At 35.5% G+C, this 17,028-nt stretch overlaps 1 protein-coding gene and 1 long non-coding RNA gene across 7 annotated transcripts in view; both read left to right on the top strand.

Annotated features, from left to right (window-relative positions):
- The window catches only part of ADGRB3 (adhesion G protein-coupled receptor B3), a 741,588-nt gene that overhangs the window by 710,412 nt on the left and 14,148 nt on the right, over positions 1-17,028 (top strand). For all 6 annotated transcript variants that reach the window (XM_032274421.1, XM_032274422.1, XM_032274425.1 and 3 more), the window contains 2 exons: positions 2,381-3,024; positions 13,741-13,776. In XM_032274421.1, coding sequence (XP_032130312.1) covers positions 2,381-3,024; positions 13,741-13,776 — 680 coding nt within the window. The remainder of the gene's footprint in view (positions 1-2,380; positions 3,025-13,740; positions 13,777-17,028) is intronic.
- LOC116548959 lies at positions 10,518-12,920 on the top strand. The gene is made up of 2 exons (XR_004267660.1): positions 10,518-11,137; positions 11,457-12,920. It is a non-coding gene; the product is annotated as an uncharacterized LOC116548959 (long non-coding RNA).

The raw sequence follows: 17,028 nt of genomic DNA, 5'->3' as shown, positions 1-17,028 counted from the left end.
CCCAGGCTGGAGTGCAATGGCGCGATCTCGGCTCACCGCAACCTCCGCCTCCCGGGTTCAGGCAATTCTCCTGCCCCAGCCTCCTGAGTCGCTGGGATTAAAGGCACACGCCACCATGCCCAGCTGATTTTTTGTATTTTTAGTAGAGACGGGGTTTCACCATGTTGACCAGGATGGTCTCGATCTCTTGACCTCGTGATCCACCTGCCTCGGCCTCCCACAGTGCTGGGATTACAGGCGTGAGCCACCGCGCCCGGCCCAAATTTAAATTATAAAGTCAATACATAATACCAAGACTTCCTTTATAGTTTTTAAATAAAAGTTTAAACTTGTCTATATATTTTAATAAAATAAGATAGGTTTCCATAATTCATGTTTAAATTTTACTGCTATAAATTTTGGAATTATTTTTATATAGAATTAAGGGTTAAAAGTGTTCCTCACTGAATTTGAAGATTTTTTTTAAGTATTTATTTACAATACCATTAAATCATTACAATATCATTAAATTTAACATGCTTTGCCCCTTATTATTGCCATGTATCATTACTCCTGGAAATTATAATTATTGATCTATTATTTTAAGAGGTTTGGAAGTAACTTTTTTAAACTTAATTATTTTTATTATGTATAATAAATACATAAAAAGGCATAACCAAATTGTTAATTTAAAAAAAAAAGATGTAGGCTGGGCGCGGTAGCTCACGCCTGTAATCCCAGCACTTTGGGAGGCCGAGGCGGGTGGATCACGAGGTCAAGAGATCGAGACCATCCTGGTCAACATGGTGAAACCCCGTCTCTACTAAAAATACAAAAAATCAGCTGGGCATGGTGGCACGTGCCTGTAATCCCAGCTACTCAGGAGGCTGAGGCAGAAGAATTGCCTGAACCCAGGAGGCGGAGGTGACGGTGAGCCGAGATCGCGCCATTGCACTCCAGCCTGGGTAACACGAACGGAACTCCGTCTCAAAAAAAAAAAAAAAAAAAAATGTAAATTTAACATGATTTTTTCTAACAGACAATAATACAATAACTAGACACAATATCTTTCAAGATAACAGATATTACATGAATGATTCACGTTTTGAAATAATTTTAAAGTCTTGTTTCTCTGTAATAGGGAAAGACATTTATAATCTATTTTTTAACCTCTGCCTTAATGCTTAATTATGATTCTATTTGAAAATTGGATAATAATAGGAAAAAATCAGTATATCTGAAACTTTTTATGAAGAGACAATAAAGCAGATTTTTACAGTCATCTATGCCTAATGAAATTTTAAATGATGACTGCTCTACTTTGTAGGTAGATTAGCACCAGATGTTCGCGTTGAACCAACTTCACACAGTGCTATTCTGTGTGCTTTCAATTCCAGTTACAAGAATAAGTCTTCAGAATTTTATTCATTTGTACCCTCAAAACTGACAATTGTTCATAACTAAGCATGCTTTGTGTTATTCTGCCTTATTATCCCAAAAACATGGCTTTCTTTTTATACAGAGGCAAAAAGAGAAAAAAATCCTAAAATGTATTTTAATAAAGAATTATTTACTCTTTTGTTGATTGTTTTTGTTTAGTTTGCATTTGTGTTTTGTCCCCTTTCATATTACAAGTTATCATAGGCTTTTTTCCCCCTAAATCACTATTTTAGGCTTAAAATGGAATGAAGATTTTGGAGGCTCATAGTGTTTTTTTCTTAAACTCAGTTGGCAATTTTAATAAGGGCATTCCAGCATATAAATTAATTTTTAATTTTCTTTCTTCTACATAAAACTGAATATGATAAATACTTTTGAATACTGTATCCACCTTGACCATATGGACTTAAATGGAAAAGTACTCATTAATTTTCAATATGCATAATTTTTGGAGGGATTTCTTATCGAGTAGGACGAAGTTCCCATTAATTATCCCTTCAAGAAGCATTTTAATAAGCATAACTTCTAGAAAACTTTAGAGGGAAAGTCATTAAGAAAAAATCACATCTGTGTGAATATATTCATAATTTTACAAAAATCCTTTGGAGCAGATTGATGGAGAAAACTTCTCTGGTAATCTCTTATTTCCCTGAAAAGTTATACAGAGTTGTTTAAGGACAGGGCACTAAGATTTTTGAAAGCCCATTAATCAGCTTTCAGATGTGCTTTAGCTATGGGCTACCTGAGATCTATGAGAGTGTAACAGAATCAATAAACAGTGATAAAGTAATCTCTGGACCATGTCCAAATAGATACATAATTTTAAAAACATAACATATCTCTTTAATAACGTGTTTAATACAAGAACATTGTTTAGTAGACAGAGAGACAACAGAATATAATAATGAAAAATGAACACACATTAACTCTCTTTCTTCAACTTTTACATTCCTACTCATAGTTCTTCATAAGGATATTGGTCCTTGCCGAGCAGCCACAATAACGGGAACACTCTCTAGGATTTCTCTAAATGATGATGAAGAAGAAAAGGGAACAAACCCTGAAGGACTAAGCTATTCAGCGTTGCCTGGAAATGTCATTTCCAAAGTCATCATCCAGCAACCCACAGGTCTGCACATGCCCATGAGTATGAATGAGCTTAGCAATCAATGTCTGAAAAAAGAAAATAGTGAACTGCGGAGAACTGTGTACTTATGTACGGATGATAATTTGAGAGGGGCTGACATGGACATAGTCCATCCTCAAGAAAGAATGATGGAAAGTGACTATATTGTGATGCCCAGAAGTTCCGTAAATAACCAGCCATCAATGAAAGAAGAAAGCAAAATAAATATTGGCATGGAAACTTTGCCGCATGAAAGGCTATTGCACTACAAAGTAAACCCTGAATTCAATATGAATCCCCCCGTAATGGACCAGTTCAATATGAACTTAGAGCAACATCTTGCACCCCAGGAACATATGCAGAGTTTGCCCTTTGAACCTCGCACAGCTGTGAAGAATTTCATGGCCTCTGAGTTGGATGATAATGCAGGACTATCAAGAAGTGAAACTGGATCAACAATATCAATGAGTTCTTTAGAGGTGAGCCACAGAAGGTTACATTTTTCCTTGATAGTTGAAATATGAATAAATAGAGATATTGATTGATTGATGTGACACTGGTGTTGGAGGAGAAGATTCACATTGGTTTTTGCAGTTATGTATCATAGGAAAATTTCTGGCTATTGAGATTAAGTCTCAATATAGGGTTTTCTCAGTAGTGCATTACAATCCCTTTATTCAAGATTGTCTTTTAAAATGAATCCATTATATTTAAAAAGATACTAATCAGCCATCATTCTGTCACCATGGGAACTAAGTTAGGCACTCATTAAAATAAAAAATTAACAGATGATTCTTCTGATGTTTCTCAGGTACCACAGGTCCTTTTGGTGCATAGTGTCTACATGGCATTACAAACTTAAACTGAGATCTGCATTTTCTGTGTAACAACAACTGTGAAAAATAACAAAATTGGAATATTTCACTAAATGTAATTGAATATAATTACCATTATACTGATGATTAATGATTATTACAGATCAATATCTTTTAAATATTTTGCTCTTATTTTACAGAATAATGACCATTAAAATTTTTTATCTTAGACTGAATTGTCAGAAAGAATGTAATCTGAGCATATTTACAGTCAGGATTCTGAGGTCCAACCACATGGCCTTTATGCTTCATAAGGCCACCAAAAGTAGAGTAAACTCCTCACAGTTTGCCTGATCATACAGTGAAAAATAGCTGTAAACCTGCAGCTGATACACACACACACACACACACACACACACACACACACACACACACACACACACTCACTATGCAATACATGCATTTGGTTTAGTATAATAGGTTATTATATAAAACACTATCTACAGAAAGGGACTATAATTAGTTGCCTGCCCTTTCCATCAGAGTTATGCTGGTAATTGTATGTTCAAGTGTCCAAAATTTCCCAGAGGCAACTGTTTCATGCTTCTTCCCAAAGTCATTTCTCCCACTAGATCAAAATGAAGAGGCATTCTGAGAGGCTTTAAAAATGTGATGAATAGGGTAATTTTCAGGGTTTTTGCAACTGGATTGTGAAAATTCTAGACAACGAATGGTAATGTGAATAGAATCTAATGTAAGTCCCTAAGTTCTAGATCAACCTCAAACTGAATAGCGCTTCTGAGGATAACTAGGTCAGAATAATTATTCAGAACCAAAGGCACAGATAGGGGTAGTGAAGCCAAGTTCAACACCAGGGTGACTGGAGCTCTCTTTTAAACAAAAGCATTTCATCCCTCTGAACAGAATAGCTACTGTTTCCCTATTTGTAACTTGCATATCCCAGAGATGACCAGGTTTCTAATAATGATCAAATAAGAACAAACTACAAAATATTTGTGCAAAACCTTAACAGTTTTTAAAAGGATTTTCAGTGAGTTTGTGCATAATAACATAACATGATAAATAATCATAATGACCATATGGAAGTTTTCTGTATAGTATGGCTCTTTTAATTGTGTTAAAGGGGATTGAATGGAATTGCATGAAAATATTTCGCTGGTTACAAAAATGTTTTACATGTAAAAGCCTAAAAACTTTGCTGGATTGATATTCTACAGGTTATCTGTGCTTGAAAAATGGACTGTATTTCCCAGAACTCCTTTGTTCAATTTGTAATTTTTCCAAATTTCCATATCCTTAGTATTAAGTGTAAGTATTATATATAACAGTGATTCAGCCAAAAGATCTGTATTTAAATTACTTTGGGATCACAAGACCTACATCTTGAAAAGGAATAAAATTCAGAATGAAAATTTGGTTCTTCATTTTCATTCTTTTTTTTTTTTGAGACGGAGTTTCGCTCTTGTTACCCAGGCTGGAGTGCAATGGCGTGATCTCGGCTCACCACAACCTCCGCCTCCTGGGTTCAGGCAATTCTCCTGCCTCAGCCTCCTGAGTAGCTGGGATTACAGGCACGCGCCACCATGCCCAGCTGATTTTTTGTATTTTTAGTAGAGACGGGGTTTCACCATGTTGACCAGGATGGTCTCGATCTCTTGACCTCGTGATCCACCCGCCTCGGCCTCCCACAGTGCTGGGATTACAGGCTTGAGCCACCGCGCCCGGCCCATTTTCATTATTTAAATGAGTTTAATAGTAACTACTTAGGGTGACTATTTTATGAGATAGCAGAAAGAATATATAGATGTGGGAATGAATAATAAAAATTAGCATGTATGTAGCATCTTTCATTAGCAGATCCTCAAATCACTTTAAAAATAGGAGTTAATCTTCACAACACCTCCATGCAATGGATAAGTTATTATAATCTTCAAAGTAGAGTCATTTGTTCAAGGTTATAGAGCAAGTGCATAGCAAATCTAGGAATAAAATCTTTCTTTCCTGACCAATTTTATGCCATCTAGAAGAGACAGTAATGAGCATGAATATTCACATGAAGGTAACTTTAAAGTTCTTTCTAATCCTTGACAGGCATTTGGTCTTATGATAATAAATAAAGACATGAAATGGGTAAAGTCTTTGTCCTTTAAATTGTACAACTAACATATTTTGGAAATGGGACTGTGTTCATGAAGATAAAGTTGGTGGTCTGGCTTTCTTCTTGGGCAGGATGATGCACTGTCAAGTAGAATTATCAGATCTGCTAGATTGTATATGCAGGGTCAGCTGGTGAGGGAGATTACCATCTGACAATAATTTTAAAAAGCAGAAAAATGACCTGAGTTTATACATGGAGAGTGGGATCAACAGTAGGTAGGAGGTGTCTTGGGTCTTAGAAGATAATGTGAAGAAGAAAATAGTAAATAATGTGGGTAACATGAAGCCTAAGCAATAAAACAATTTAAGTCTTTTCTCCCTCTAAGTAAGAAGGAAGATTAAAGCCATAGGAACATCCAGGATGGGCAGCTGGCACAGCAGAGGATGGCCAGGATCCTCAGGATTCTTTCAAGCATATAATATAAAGATGCTCACATTTTACCTCCAGAGGAGTCAGTTTTCACAGGCTGCCGATGTGGAAAGTGCTGAAGGGAAGGAAAGAATAGGGTAAAAACTGCCAGTTGTAGAATAGAATGTGATAGAAATTGCAAAAGAGGAAAAACAAGAGTTGAGAGAGAAAAAAAATAAAGCTAAAAAGACTTGAGTGGGTGAGTGGGTAGAAGTATTTATTCAAATAAGCAAGAAGCAACAAAGGAGGAGGCTCCCCAACCTCGAAGTCAGTGCCAGCACAAAAGGTACCAGCCTTCATGGGAGTTTGTTCAGCTAACCCCAATTATTGGGTATAAAAAGTTTAATAAATTCATGATGTTTCTTGGCATAAAAACACATCTAGATTTTCTCTCAGCCTAATAGTATCTTGTTTCGTTCTTTCTTGTGATATGTTCTCTTTCTAACTGTAGTCATTTCCAAATGAACTTGTTGAGCCATTCTGAAAACTTTAGTTATAGAGCTGCCCCAATTATGGAATAATTGCAATACTAAAATAGTAAGATTTTCACAACAATGGCTCCAGTCCTAAATATCCTCTAACTGCTTTGCTTATGGTTAAGAGGAGTGATATTGTCATCAGCACTTTAGTCATTCACCTTCAATTAATGAACAAAATGTAATGAGTACATGGCAATATACAGAGCGAAACAATAGCAACAACAAAAACTACACTAAGATTTTGCTTTTGAGCAAGAGGGAACAAAAGAGGTATCATGGTTCTCAAGCACTTGAGGACTATAAAACCTAATTTAAACCTTGGATTGTTGTTCTATTTAGTTATTTCCTGAAAAAATATAGTTGTATAATTGTAGGGAGACAGGTCGGTATTTGTTCTGAATTGTCAGATTTAAATAGTAAGCATTTTTTCATTCAAGAGTCTTTCCAACTTATATGCACATCTTGGACCTGTTTAGCACATGGCCCATTCTTCACTCTTTTCCCTGTGTCATTCAAGGGTTAATTCAGGTTCTTGAGTCACAGCTTTTGGCTGGGTTCTGCCAACAGGAAGCATCGGTAAGAGATTAGAGATTAAGGAAAAGAGGGAAACCTGGGGTCTTTCTCCCCTATTCTTTCTGCTTTTGGAAGCACCTTCTATGTCTTTGATGTAGCTCCCACAGTGCTTCCAGTTTATGCCAGGGGCTCCAACCCCTGGGCTTTAGCCATCCTGCACTCCCTTGTATTTGTCCAGCCTAGGAGGTATACTGACTTCTTCTGCTGATCCCTGGATTACTACATGGTCCCCACGTGGCTTCTCAGTTCTCTATCATTCGAATTTTTGTGGGCCATCTTGCTGAAATGTAAACACCTTATGTGGTTTCTACTATGCTTAATTTTTCTTATTAATAAAAGTACTTAAAAACTGATGAGTTGGTACTTTATAAAATTGTTATCTAAAATAGAAGGTCTTGATGCTCTATCTTGTCTATTTATGTATAAGCTTACCTATATATCTGAAAATAAGTCTCTCTCAATTTGTAATGGGCCGAAAGAGACACCATTCTAGATTAAATTTGTATACACCAGTTTTTCTTTAGACATGATTTATAGAGCTCTCAGCATAATGGTTTTTAAAGGTAAAATATTTTAGCAATAATATCACATTGCAGGTGCCTCCCTTACAGTGGTTGTGAGGATCAAAATTAATGTACATGAAAACCCTTTGAAATTGTAAGAAGCACTTTAGATGTAAGATTATGTTATTATTATGTCATTATTGTTATGTCCTGAATTTCTGCAAAGAAGCTTGAATGCTGAATTAAATCAATATTCAGGATATTAGACAAAATGTTATGGCCTCGCTTAAGAACTAGGACACTCTGTCACTAACAGAAACCACTATAAAACTGACCATGTGCAGAAACAACATTTCTTTTTTTACATTTTTTTCTGATGTAAGTATGGTGAAAGGAAGACCTGTCCTTTTTTACTGCTTTGCTTTTACTCCTGGATTACAGAATTTTGTCTTTCATGCAGGCATACAAACAAAATTAGCTTGAATAAAAGTAATTTTTAAAAATTAATTATTCTCAGATATCATTTCCACAGCTATTTTTAATGGATTTGCTATCAGAGCTTTCTCCTTGCAAGTAGGTTTATTGCTCACTTTATAATAGAAATTTTAATGGCAGTCACATTTCCATTCATTAGTCGGTGGAATTTATTACTTGCTATGAATCTTCTAGTGTCTTGTCCAGCTTAATTTGCAGTGACAAAAACAATGAAGTATTCCCTTTGAGAAATTATTCATCATTCTACAAGACTTAGATGTGGAGAAATACCTCTATGCATACATTCACTGGGTATTCCTTTGAGTAGCTTCGTATTGTTGTACATTTTCTTATTTTTAAATCATCCTAAAGAATTTCTCCTTTCTATTAGTGATAAGCCTGCCTTCTTGTAAATTGTCTTGATTCTCTTAGCTGTCAGTTGACCTAATCATAATGGCTTTCTTTGTGTGTTTAGTCTACCTGCTTAACCAAATTCTCTAAGAGTATGCCCAAGAAAAGCAACAACAAAACAAAAATTAAAAGTCAAATTCTTTTGAATATCTTTGACTGTTATGTGCAGCTCCTTTAATCATTTGCCAGTAATGTTATGAATGTCTCCTATTGTGATTTGTCCTTTGCTAGATGCTTTGGATATAAATGTAATCAAGATAGACATGGAACTTGCCCCTATGGAGAATAAACCCTATGGGAGAGACAGACAATTAACCATTAAACCAATGAATGAAATAGTGTGCAGTAATGGGTAATAACTATGGAATGCAAGGGAGAGGCTTCTTTAGAAAAGGTGGTCTGGGAAGCATTTGAAAGTGTCATTTAGTGTAAGAAATAAAATTGAGAAGTAATGTGACTTGCAAGGAGCTGAGGGAATTTTTTCAGGCAAAAGAAACTGTAAGTGCAGAGATCCTGAGACAGAAAAGAGTTTGACATATTCTCATAAGATCAAAATACCTGTGCACCTAATGTTGAACTCCTTAAGATAAAGTTAAAATGGAAAGGAGAGACCAGACTTTGCAGAGTCTTGTAAATCAATGGAAGCAAATGAAGACGGTTAAGCAAAAGATTGTCACAATGATTTTTCTCTGCGTTCATCCATCCATCCATTCATCCATAACTTTGGTTGTTTAGAAAGTAAAGGATTAGAAGCCAGGGGTTTTAGGAAAGGAGATAGAACGGAAAGCTGGAAGGCAGTCAGAAAGCTACTGAAGTAATCTAGACGAGAGATAAGAGTTGCTTTGCCTGTTGAGTTGAAAGCGGAGATAGAAAGCAGTAGGCAGAACAAGGTGTATTTCAGATATAGAAGAGACAGCACATGCTGGTGGATTGGATGTGGAAGACGAGGGACAGAGAGGAAGGAAGGGGGACTCCTCAGCCTCTGGGTTGACCAACTAGAAAACCAGCATTTTCTATCATGTGAGAGGCAGGAGGAATAAAGGAAGTTTGGAACTTAAAAGATGGTATTCAAACTCACGGGAACGAATTATGGTGTTCAGAAGAGAATGTGAGAAAGAAGAGTCCAGCAACTCAATATTTAGAAAGCAGGGATATGAAAGAACCAACAGAGGAGACTTGAGAATAAGCTGAAGCAAGTAAAAGGAGGAAAAAGAAAGACAGAGATGATGAGTGTTTTAATGAGGAAATGGTTAACGTTCAAAAGTTTCTGAGTGTTTAATAAGATGGACAGAAAATTGACCTTGGACTTTGACCAGATTGAGCTCATCAGAGACTGTCAGCAAGAAGAATTTTAATAGAGTATTGGAAATATAATACAAGGTAGGGTGAGTCCTAAGTGGGAAATTAGGAAGAGAAAACAGCATAGAAAGAACATTACCTCTGTGAGAAAAAGGATTATTTACATTAGGTTATTTGAAAAATTAGAATATATGTACAGAGGGATTTGTATCTTCATAAAATACTTCAATATCATCTATCACCCTAGCTCATTTTAAATTTATATGTAGCATTTTTAAAAGTTATAAGATTATCAGACAAATTGTTATGGCTTGATCATTTCTCTCAGTTGGTTTTTAATTTAAAACATATATAACCATTATTTCCAATCACTTTCTTCTCTGGAATTAATATTCCAGGGAGCTCAGAAGGGCATTTGAATAAACATGCAAGTCAGTTAGGGTATCAATAAACTTCAACGCTCTGAAAGACTTCCAATACATTGTATGTATACCAAAGGTGGAAACAGACCAAAACTGAACAGAATTAAATGTTCTTATTCTTTCTTTACACCATCAATTTCCCAATGCCCCATTCCCCTTTAAGATAAACTAAGGCCAGGGTGGGTCTCATGCCTGTAATCTCAGCACTTTCAGAGGCTGAGGCAGGTAAATTGCTTGAGCCCAGGAATTCAAGATAATTCTAGGCAACCTGACAAAACCCCATCTCTACAAAAAATACAAAAATTAGCCAAGTGTGGTGGCACATGCCTATAGTCCCAGCTACTGGGGGGGCTGAGGTGGACGGATCACTTGAGCCCAGGATGTTGAGGCCTCAGTGGACTGTGATCATGCCACTGAACCCCAGCATGGGTGACAGAACAAGACCTAAAACCATCTCAAAAAAAAAAAAAAATGAGTTATATCTGGAGGTGGATGAGTCTCCTACTGTTTGTTATTGTATCATTGCTTATAGATGATTGCATATTGGAATGATTTCTAAGTTATTTTACTCAACATAGATATTTTCTCAAATATGTATATATCAAATTGCTAATTTTTTTCCCCTCCTTCAAAATGCAATTGACAAGTAAAAGTTAATTGGCTTGACATTGCTTTATGCTTAGAAAGTCAGACTTGGACTGACTGGGTCATCTAATGTTATTCTTGCTGAATTCTAGTAACAACCAGCAAAACATCACAGGCATCTTCGCTGTAACATATCACTCTTGTATTACTGAGAAAACAGCAAGAGGTAGTAAAGACAATGCTGGGCTTGGAGTCAGAAGTCCTGAGTTTGAATCCCAGCTCATTCGCCTACCACCTAGGTAAAGTGGGCAAGTCATTTTAACTCCACTGACCCCCAGTTTTTCTTATTCATAAAATAAGGAAAATAAATAATATTTTATTCAACGATCTCATGGCGGGGGGGTAGCATGTTCAAATGTGAAAGTGCTATATACACAATAAAAGGTTGAAACACGGCCGGGCACGGTGGCTGACGCCTGTAATCCCAGAACTTTGGGAGGCCGAGGCGGGTGGATCACGAGGTCAAGAGATCGAGACCATCCTGGTCAACATGGTGAAACCCCGTCTCTACTAAAAATACAAAAAATCAGCTGGGCATGGTGGCGCGTGCCTGTAATCCCAGTTACTCAGGAGGCTGAGGCAGGAGAATTGCCTGAACCCAGGAGGCAGAGGTTACAGTGAGCCAAGATCACGCCATTGCACCCCAGCCTGGGTAACAAGAGTGAAACTCCGTCTCAAAAAAAAAAAAAAAAAAAAAAAAAAGGTTGAAACACTTGGTCAGTGTTGTGGAAACCTAAATAATATTACACAAATTTCTAACTCACTTGGACTGTAAAACTCTGCCATTTTTTCCCACTCTCTAATTTTTAAGGCTTTACTGCTTTATTTCACATCCGCTCCAAATCCCACCACCATCTTTAGGCTCTTATGATTAAAAACTGTTTGTTTGATTTGTTCATTCTTTAGTCTAATACTTCAAGACTGCCAGTTCTGCTATGCTTTATGTTAGAGTTTAATTTTAATAAAATAAGAGAGAGATCCACTTGTACAAGTGTATCCATGTGCTTCCATATTTCATATTGATATAGGTGATGCCTGCTCTCAGAAATAGAATCTATCTATGGTAATCTGCTAGGTTCCTGTCCTTTGCTCTTGCTTCTAAACTCCAGAGCCTTTAGAAATACGTATTTATCAGCATTTTCGGTTCTTAGGCAACATAGTCTTGCTTTCAAAAGCAAAGAGGACAACATATGGCTGTTCTCACCTTTGGCAAGAGAGAACCTCTCAATGCATGCAATTAGAAGGGCCTCTTACTCTTCTAGCTAGCTGAACCTTTTTCATAAGATTTCACTATTTAATTTTCAAATAAAATGCAAAGCTCATGACTAATGTTTTATAATTATTGCTTAAAACTAAGTGTTTCCAGGCTTGAATTTTGCAGTATTAAGAAGGAATCTTGCTTAATGTACACGGACAAAAATGTCCTGCTTAGTCACAGTGCCAAGAAAGCAATGCATCCAAGAGCAGAATGGAAGCACTGACATTTAATCTAGCATATTGCAGCAAAGTGTGGTGTAGTATGCTGGAGCACAGTTAGAGAACAATAGTGGCAGAGAGATGGTAAAAGAGGGCTGCGTTCAATGCTTTCCCAAATACTATTCTCCTTCCTGGATGTCATCAGGGCGAGGCTGAGATGCTTTTGGAGACAAGGAGAAAGTGAGATCAACATGCTGAGTTTTCATTTAATAAAGCAGTCTCCTTTCAGCCCTCTCCTTGATTGTACTTGAAGACTGTATTTTCGGTCTTAAACAGCTTCACTAAAGTAAAATTATTTCAGGAATTTTTCACTTAAAACATGAACCCTTTCTTTTAGCATGTTCCCTTCTGTCTACTGAAACATGATTTAGGGATTAGGTATACAGTGAGGTTCTGGTTTTGTAATGACAATTTTAACTCTAGCTGCAGAGACTTAATCAGAGTCTTCAAGAAACTACATTAGTGCTTCTTTTCTGTCTCTCCTAATGTTCAACAGTTAAAATGCATAATAGAGTCTCCTACCTTATTTTGGGTATGATTTCCTATTAAAATATTGAAGACTGTAGGTGTTGGGATGGGAGCACAGGAAAAATAAAACAGAATTTTGTCCAAAGGTTTATATATTTTTCTAACTGCCTGAATATTACAAGTTTTAATTATTTGTTAATTCTCCGTTTCATTCTCTCATCAACAAAATCTGTTTAAAAAATCTAAAGTTTGCTAAGAATACTCTATACTATGATGAAAACCATGTCTCATTAATTATATTAATTTCATTTTAATCCTGTTTTCTGGATGTATCAGTCCTCATCATTTTATTAATGCATTTTATCTATAACTAGATTTCAGAAACTGTTTAACAAAGATGGAGCCATAGAGAAACACTGTGAGACATTTACATGTTCATCTACATTTTACTGGGGTGTGGAATAGTTTGTTTTGCTGAACTAGAACAAATACTTTAGTTCCTTAGAACTAGCAATGAGAAGTACTTTTCTGTCATGGAGGACTATCAAATTACAAGAAATATGTGGGTGAGACTTATGAAGAACTTTGGGACTTAGAGGACTGGGTAGAATTTGGTAGAAATGAAAACTAGAGGTTGGTTGAAGATGTCAAGGTGACTAGACAAGTTTTCCCATACAACTTTTAATCCTGTGTCTGTAGTTTTGCTGTAGTAAGCCTGCGGTCTCTTTCAACATTGAAACGTCTGTTTGAGTTTTCATAGGAACAATTTCTCCTTACTAAAAATGAGGGTTAAGAGGTCAAAATGAGAAATATTATGTATTTTTATATTTATTAATTTTAAAAGAAGTTCAAAGTAAAACAAAGTTGTGACTAGAATATTTTGAAATTATAAAATGTTTTATTTTCCTTCTTATTTAAAGGAAATACATATAAAATACAGAAGTAGGATTATCTTTAATGAAAATGATGATTTTTCATTTTGTTTGAATGACTAAACGTAAATTTATTGGTTTTCTCTTTCTTTTTAAAAATACATCTAACAGAGAAGAAAATCGCGATATTCAGACCTTGACTTTGAGGTAAGTTTATATCAATTATTTTAGAATTTTAATTACTTGAATTCAAAATTTGTATATAATTAAAGATTATTACTCTATGCAGCCATGTAAGGATATTATGTACTAATTTAATTAAATAAGTCAAATATTTTTAATTAAAATTTATCCTGTATAGCATGAAATTTTAAAGTTATAAATACTTTAAGTATATGCTAAACTGAGATTTTATGGACAAGTGAGGAATCTATTTCATAAATACTAAGATAAGTGAACAATTTATGTTGGGAGTTGAACCTGGTTGATTCAGTTTGTAGGGAGAAGGAATGTCAGCTTCCTGATTTTTATATTTAAAGCAATTTTTTTTGTTTTACTTCAGTGACTGCCTGAAGAGATCCTGTGAGCATGCTTAGGCTGGTTAGGCTTTCTCTGAAAATTACTTGTTTTGTGTTCTGATTCCAGCTATTTAAATTATCTGCAGTACATTCAGATGTTTTTTTTTTTTTCCCAATGAAAACTATTGATTCAATGTGCTCCTGTGTTTAGCAAATGCCTTTTTACAGATACAAATAAGATGAAAATTTTCATTTTCTAATTTACATCGAATTTATATTGATGCTATAATATTGTTAGTGAAAATTACTGAAATCATACCAACTGAGGAGGTTATGCTAAATACAAAATTAATGATGGTTAAGCATCACATAAAATGTACTTATGCATCTTGATAATTGGATGTGATTCATAGTCTGCTAACATAATTGGATATAATACATTATACATTTCTCATATATTTGTACCCTTGTGATGCATACATAGAACTCAATACTCTTAACTGATATTCCTAAAATTATAGAAGTCTCCCAGCACATGCAAACTACTCATAATTCAGTCATTTCATTTAGGTAGATGAATGTTGCAGCTCTATAATGTACATCATGTGTGAAAACTAAGACATGTTTTTATTTATTGCAATGGTCAACAATAATTTTACCCTGAATAAAGTCCAAAGAGAATTGGTTCTTTTCAGTAACATTTCAGGCTACAAGATACAAAGTAATGATAAGCCATCTTTTATCTATGATTAAATAGCAAATTTTAATACTGATGTAGCCTCATTGTTGTAACTTGACACTGAATATTTATTTTAATGCATCAAAAGTTTTAGCATAAGAGTATCAAGCTTATGATTTGAATAGAAAATATTCAGCAATCTTTGCCTTTAGATTATTCAGTGCCTTTGAAGGACAGATATTTTATGGCTTTTTAATATTAATCTTCAGGTAGTCAAAAATAGAGGATCAGACTGTATGTATTTTTGTCTAAAAGCAATAAATTGTTATGTTAGTACAAAGGAAAGGAGGAAAGAATTCACCCACTAGGCATCAGTGGCAAAATATAGTAAAAACCTAGATCTAAAATTAAGCCTCAATTCAACCAACCTAAGTTATATAATCACAAACACTGAAAAGAAATCTAATCATACTGTGTCATTTGGAGCATTAGAAAAATTATTCTTTTTTCATCTGTTCTCTATGGCAACTGGTAACAGATTCCTTAAGCTGGTATTTATTTCTATGTTTAGTATTCCACCCATAAAACCATGTTGTTAACAGAACATTTGCTGATAAGTTGCAGCACAAGATCCCTGGATATGTTCTTAAGCTCTTTAACTGCTGTAATCACTGCATGATTACTGTAGGTGTCAAAATTTGGTGGGAACAGGTGGGAACTTTGAGGCATTACTTTTTCTCTAAAAATTGTTTAGACGCATTTTCCTTACTTTTGTGGGCTGTAACAGGTATGTGACAGATATTTCATAGATTGTGCTTAGAGAACATATTGCCAGATTTAAATGCTAATGAATTGTAATACAATCTACTTATATTTTGTAGGTGGGTCTTGAGGAAAAGTCCAGGTTGTCCCCCTCTTAAATCAGGCTAGTTAAATTTATATCAAGCTCACTGACACTTCTGCTCCCACTGCAATCTTTATCATACAATGGGCAACTTAAACATTTTGCCACTGACAGGCCGCCTCTTGGACTTCTGAAAGCATCTTTCCTTCAGGCTTTAAGCCTAACACACTCCCCAGAGTCTATACACTATGATAATATTCTGTCAACTCATATATCCATAAAATTCTTGTGGCTAGTTAATTTCACACCAGGGGAATGGCCCTTTCATGTAGCCAGTCTCCAGGACAGCATTGCATTTCTGAATTCCTGCTTTCTGGAAAGTATATAGAAAATACTGTGGTGATACTCCTGTGTTCTGTAATCAAATGCCTTATTGAATTTATATGCCCAGCTCTAGAGATTGTAGTACTTAGTAAGCATCAGTATATTTTTAAGGAATGGTGATAGATTAATTAGTTTTCCATCCAGTTTTCTTTAACAAAATGTTATTGGACACTACCTGAGTTAAGGCAGAGGCTGGTATAAACAATTGACAACTATGGAAGATACATTTCAAAGACAGACACGCTGAATTTCAAACATATCCACATTAGATATAGTGCAAAGAGATAGAAAAATGGCAGGTGGAAATTCTAGGAGGAGGAAAAGGCATGTAGGCTGACTAATATGTAGCATCCTCAAGAAACAAGAAGTAAAAATTTACCTAAACAGGGGCATATGGAAGAAGAGACTAGAGTGAGTAATTTAGAAACCTTGCCTTATGGTCCAGGAGGGATTTTTCTTAATTTGCTACTAAAAGCTGCTAAGCTCTTTCTGTTGTATTTTGTTTGCTTGTTGTTGTTGCTGCTGTTGTTTCGTGCAGAATGATTTGCTCTACTCTGTTTTTTTTTTTTAAAAACGAGTATGTCAGTAACAGGGAGGATAGATTGTAGCAGCATGAAAGGAGAAGTGGAAATACCAATTAGGATTGGTTAGTGTAGTAGGTAATGAAGGTCCACTTCCTGGAAGCAGTAGGGAGAGAAAGCAATGAGAAGACTCTGCGGAGGCAGAATGTATGAAATTTGGTCCTTAACTGAACACAAGGTAAAAGGGTGAGGAGCAGAAGAAAGATGACTCTCCAATTCTGAGCCTGGATTTCTGATAGCACCAGTAACAGAACCAGGGAAATCAAAAAGACATCTAGTCAGGGTGAGTTCCACTTTAATATTTTAGAATAAAGATTCCTAATATGATTTTAAAACAGACAATTAGGTAAGTTGTTCTAATTGTCTGTCTTGGGTCGAGATCTGGGCTCTAAGAATTCCCAGAAACACAGTTATAGACATTCATTCTGTAACTGTAATCGGTAACAGTATCCA

This window comes from Sapajus apella, unplaced genomic scaffold (assembly GCF_009761245.1).
Source record: "Sapajus apella isolate SASKATOON/1434 unplaced genomic scaffold, GSC_monkey_1.0 scaffold6, whole genome shotgun sequence".
Lineage (NCBI taxonomy): Eukaryota > Metazoa > Chordata > Mammalia > Primates > Cebidae > Sapajus > Sapajus apella.
The sequence above is the reverse complement of the archived record's forward strand: the minus strand, read 5'-3'. Positions and strand labels throughout refer to the sequence as shown.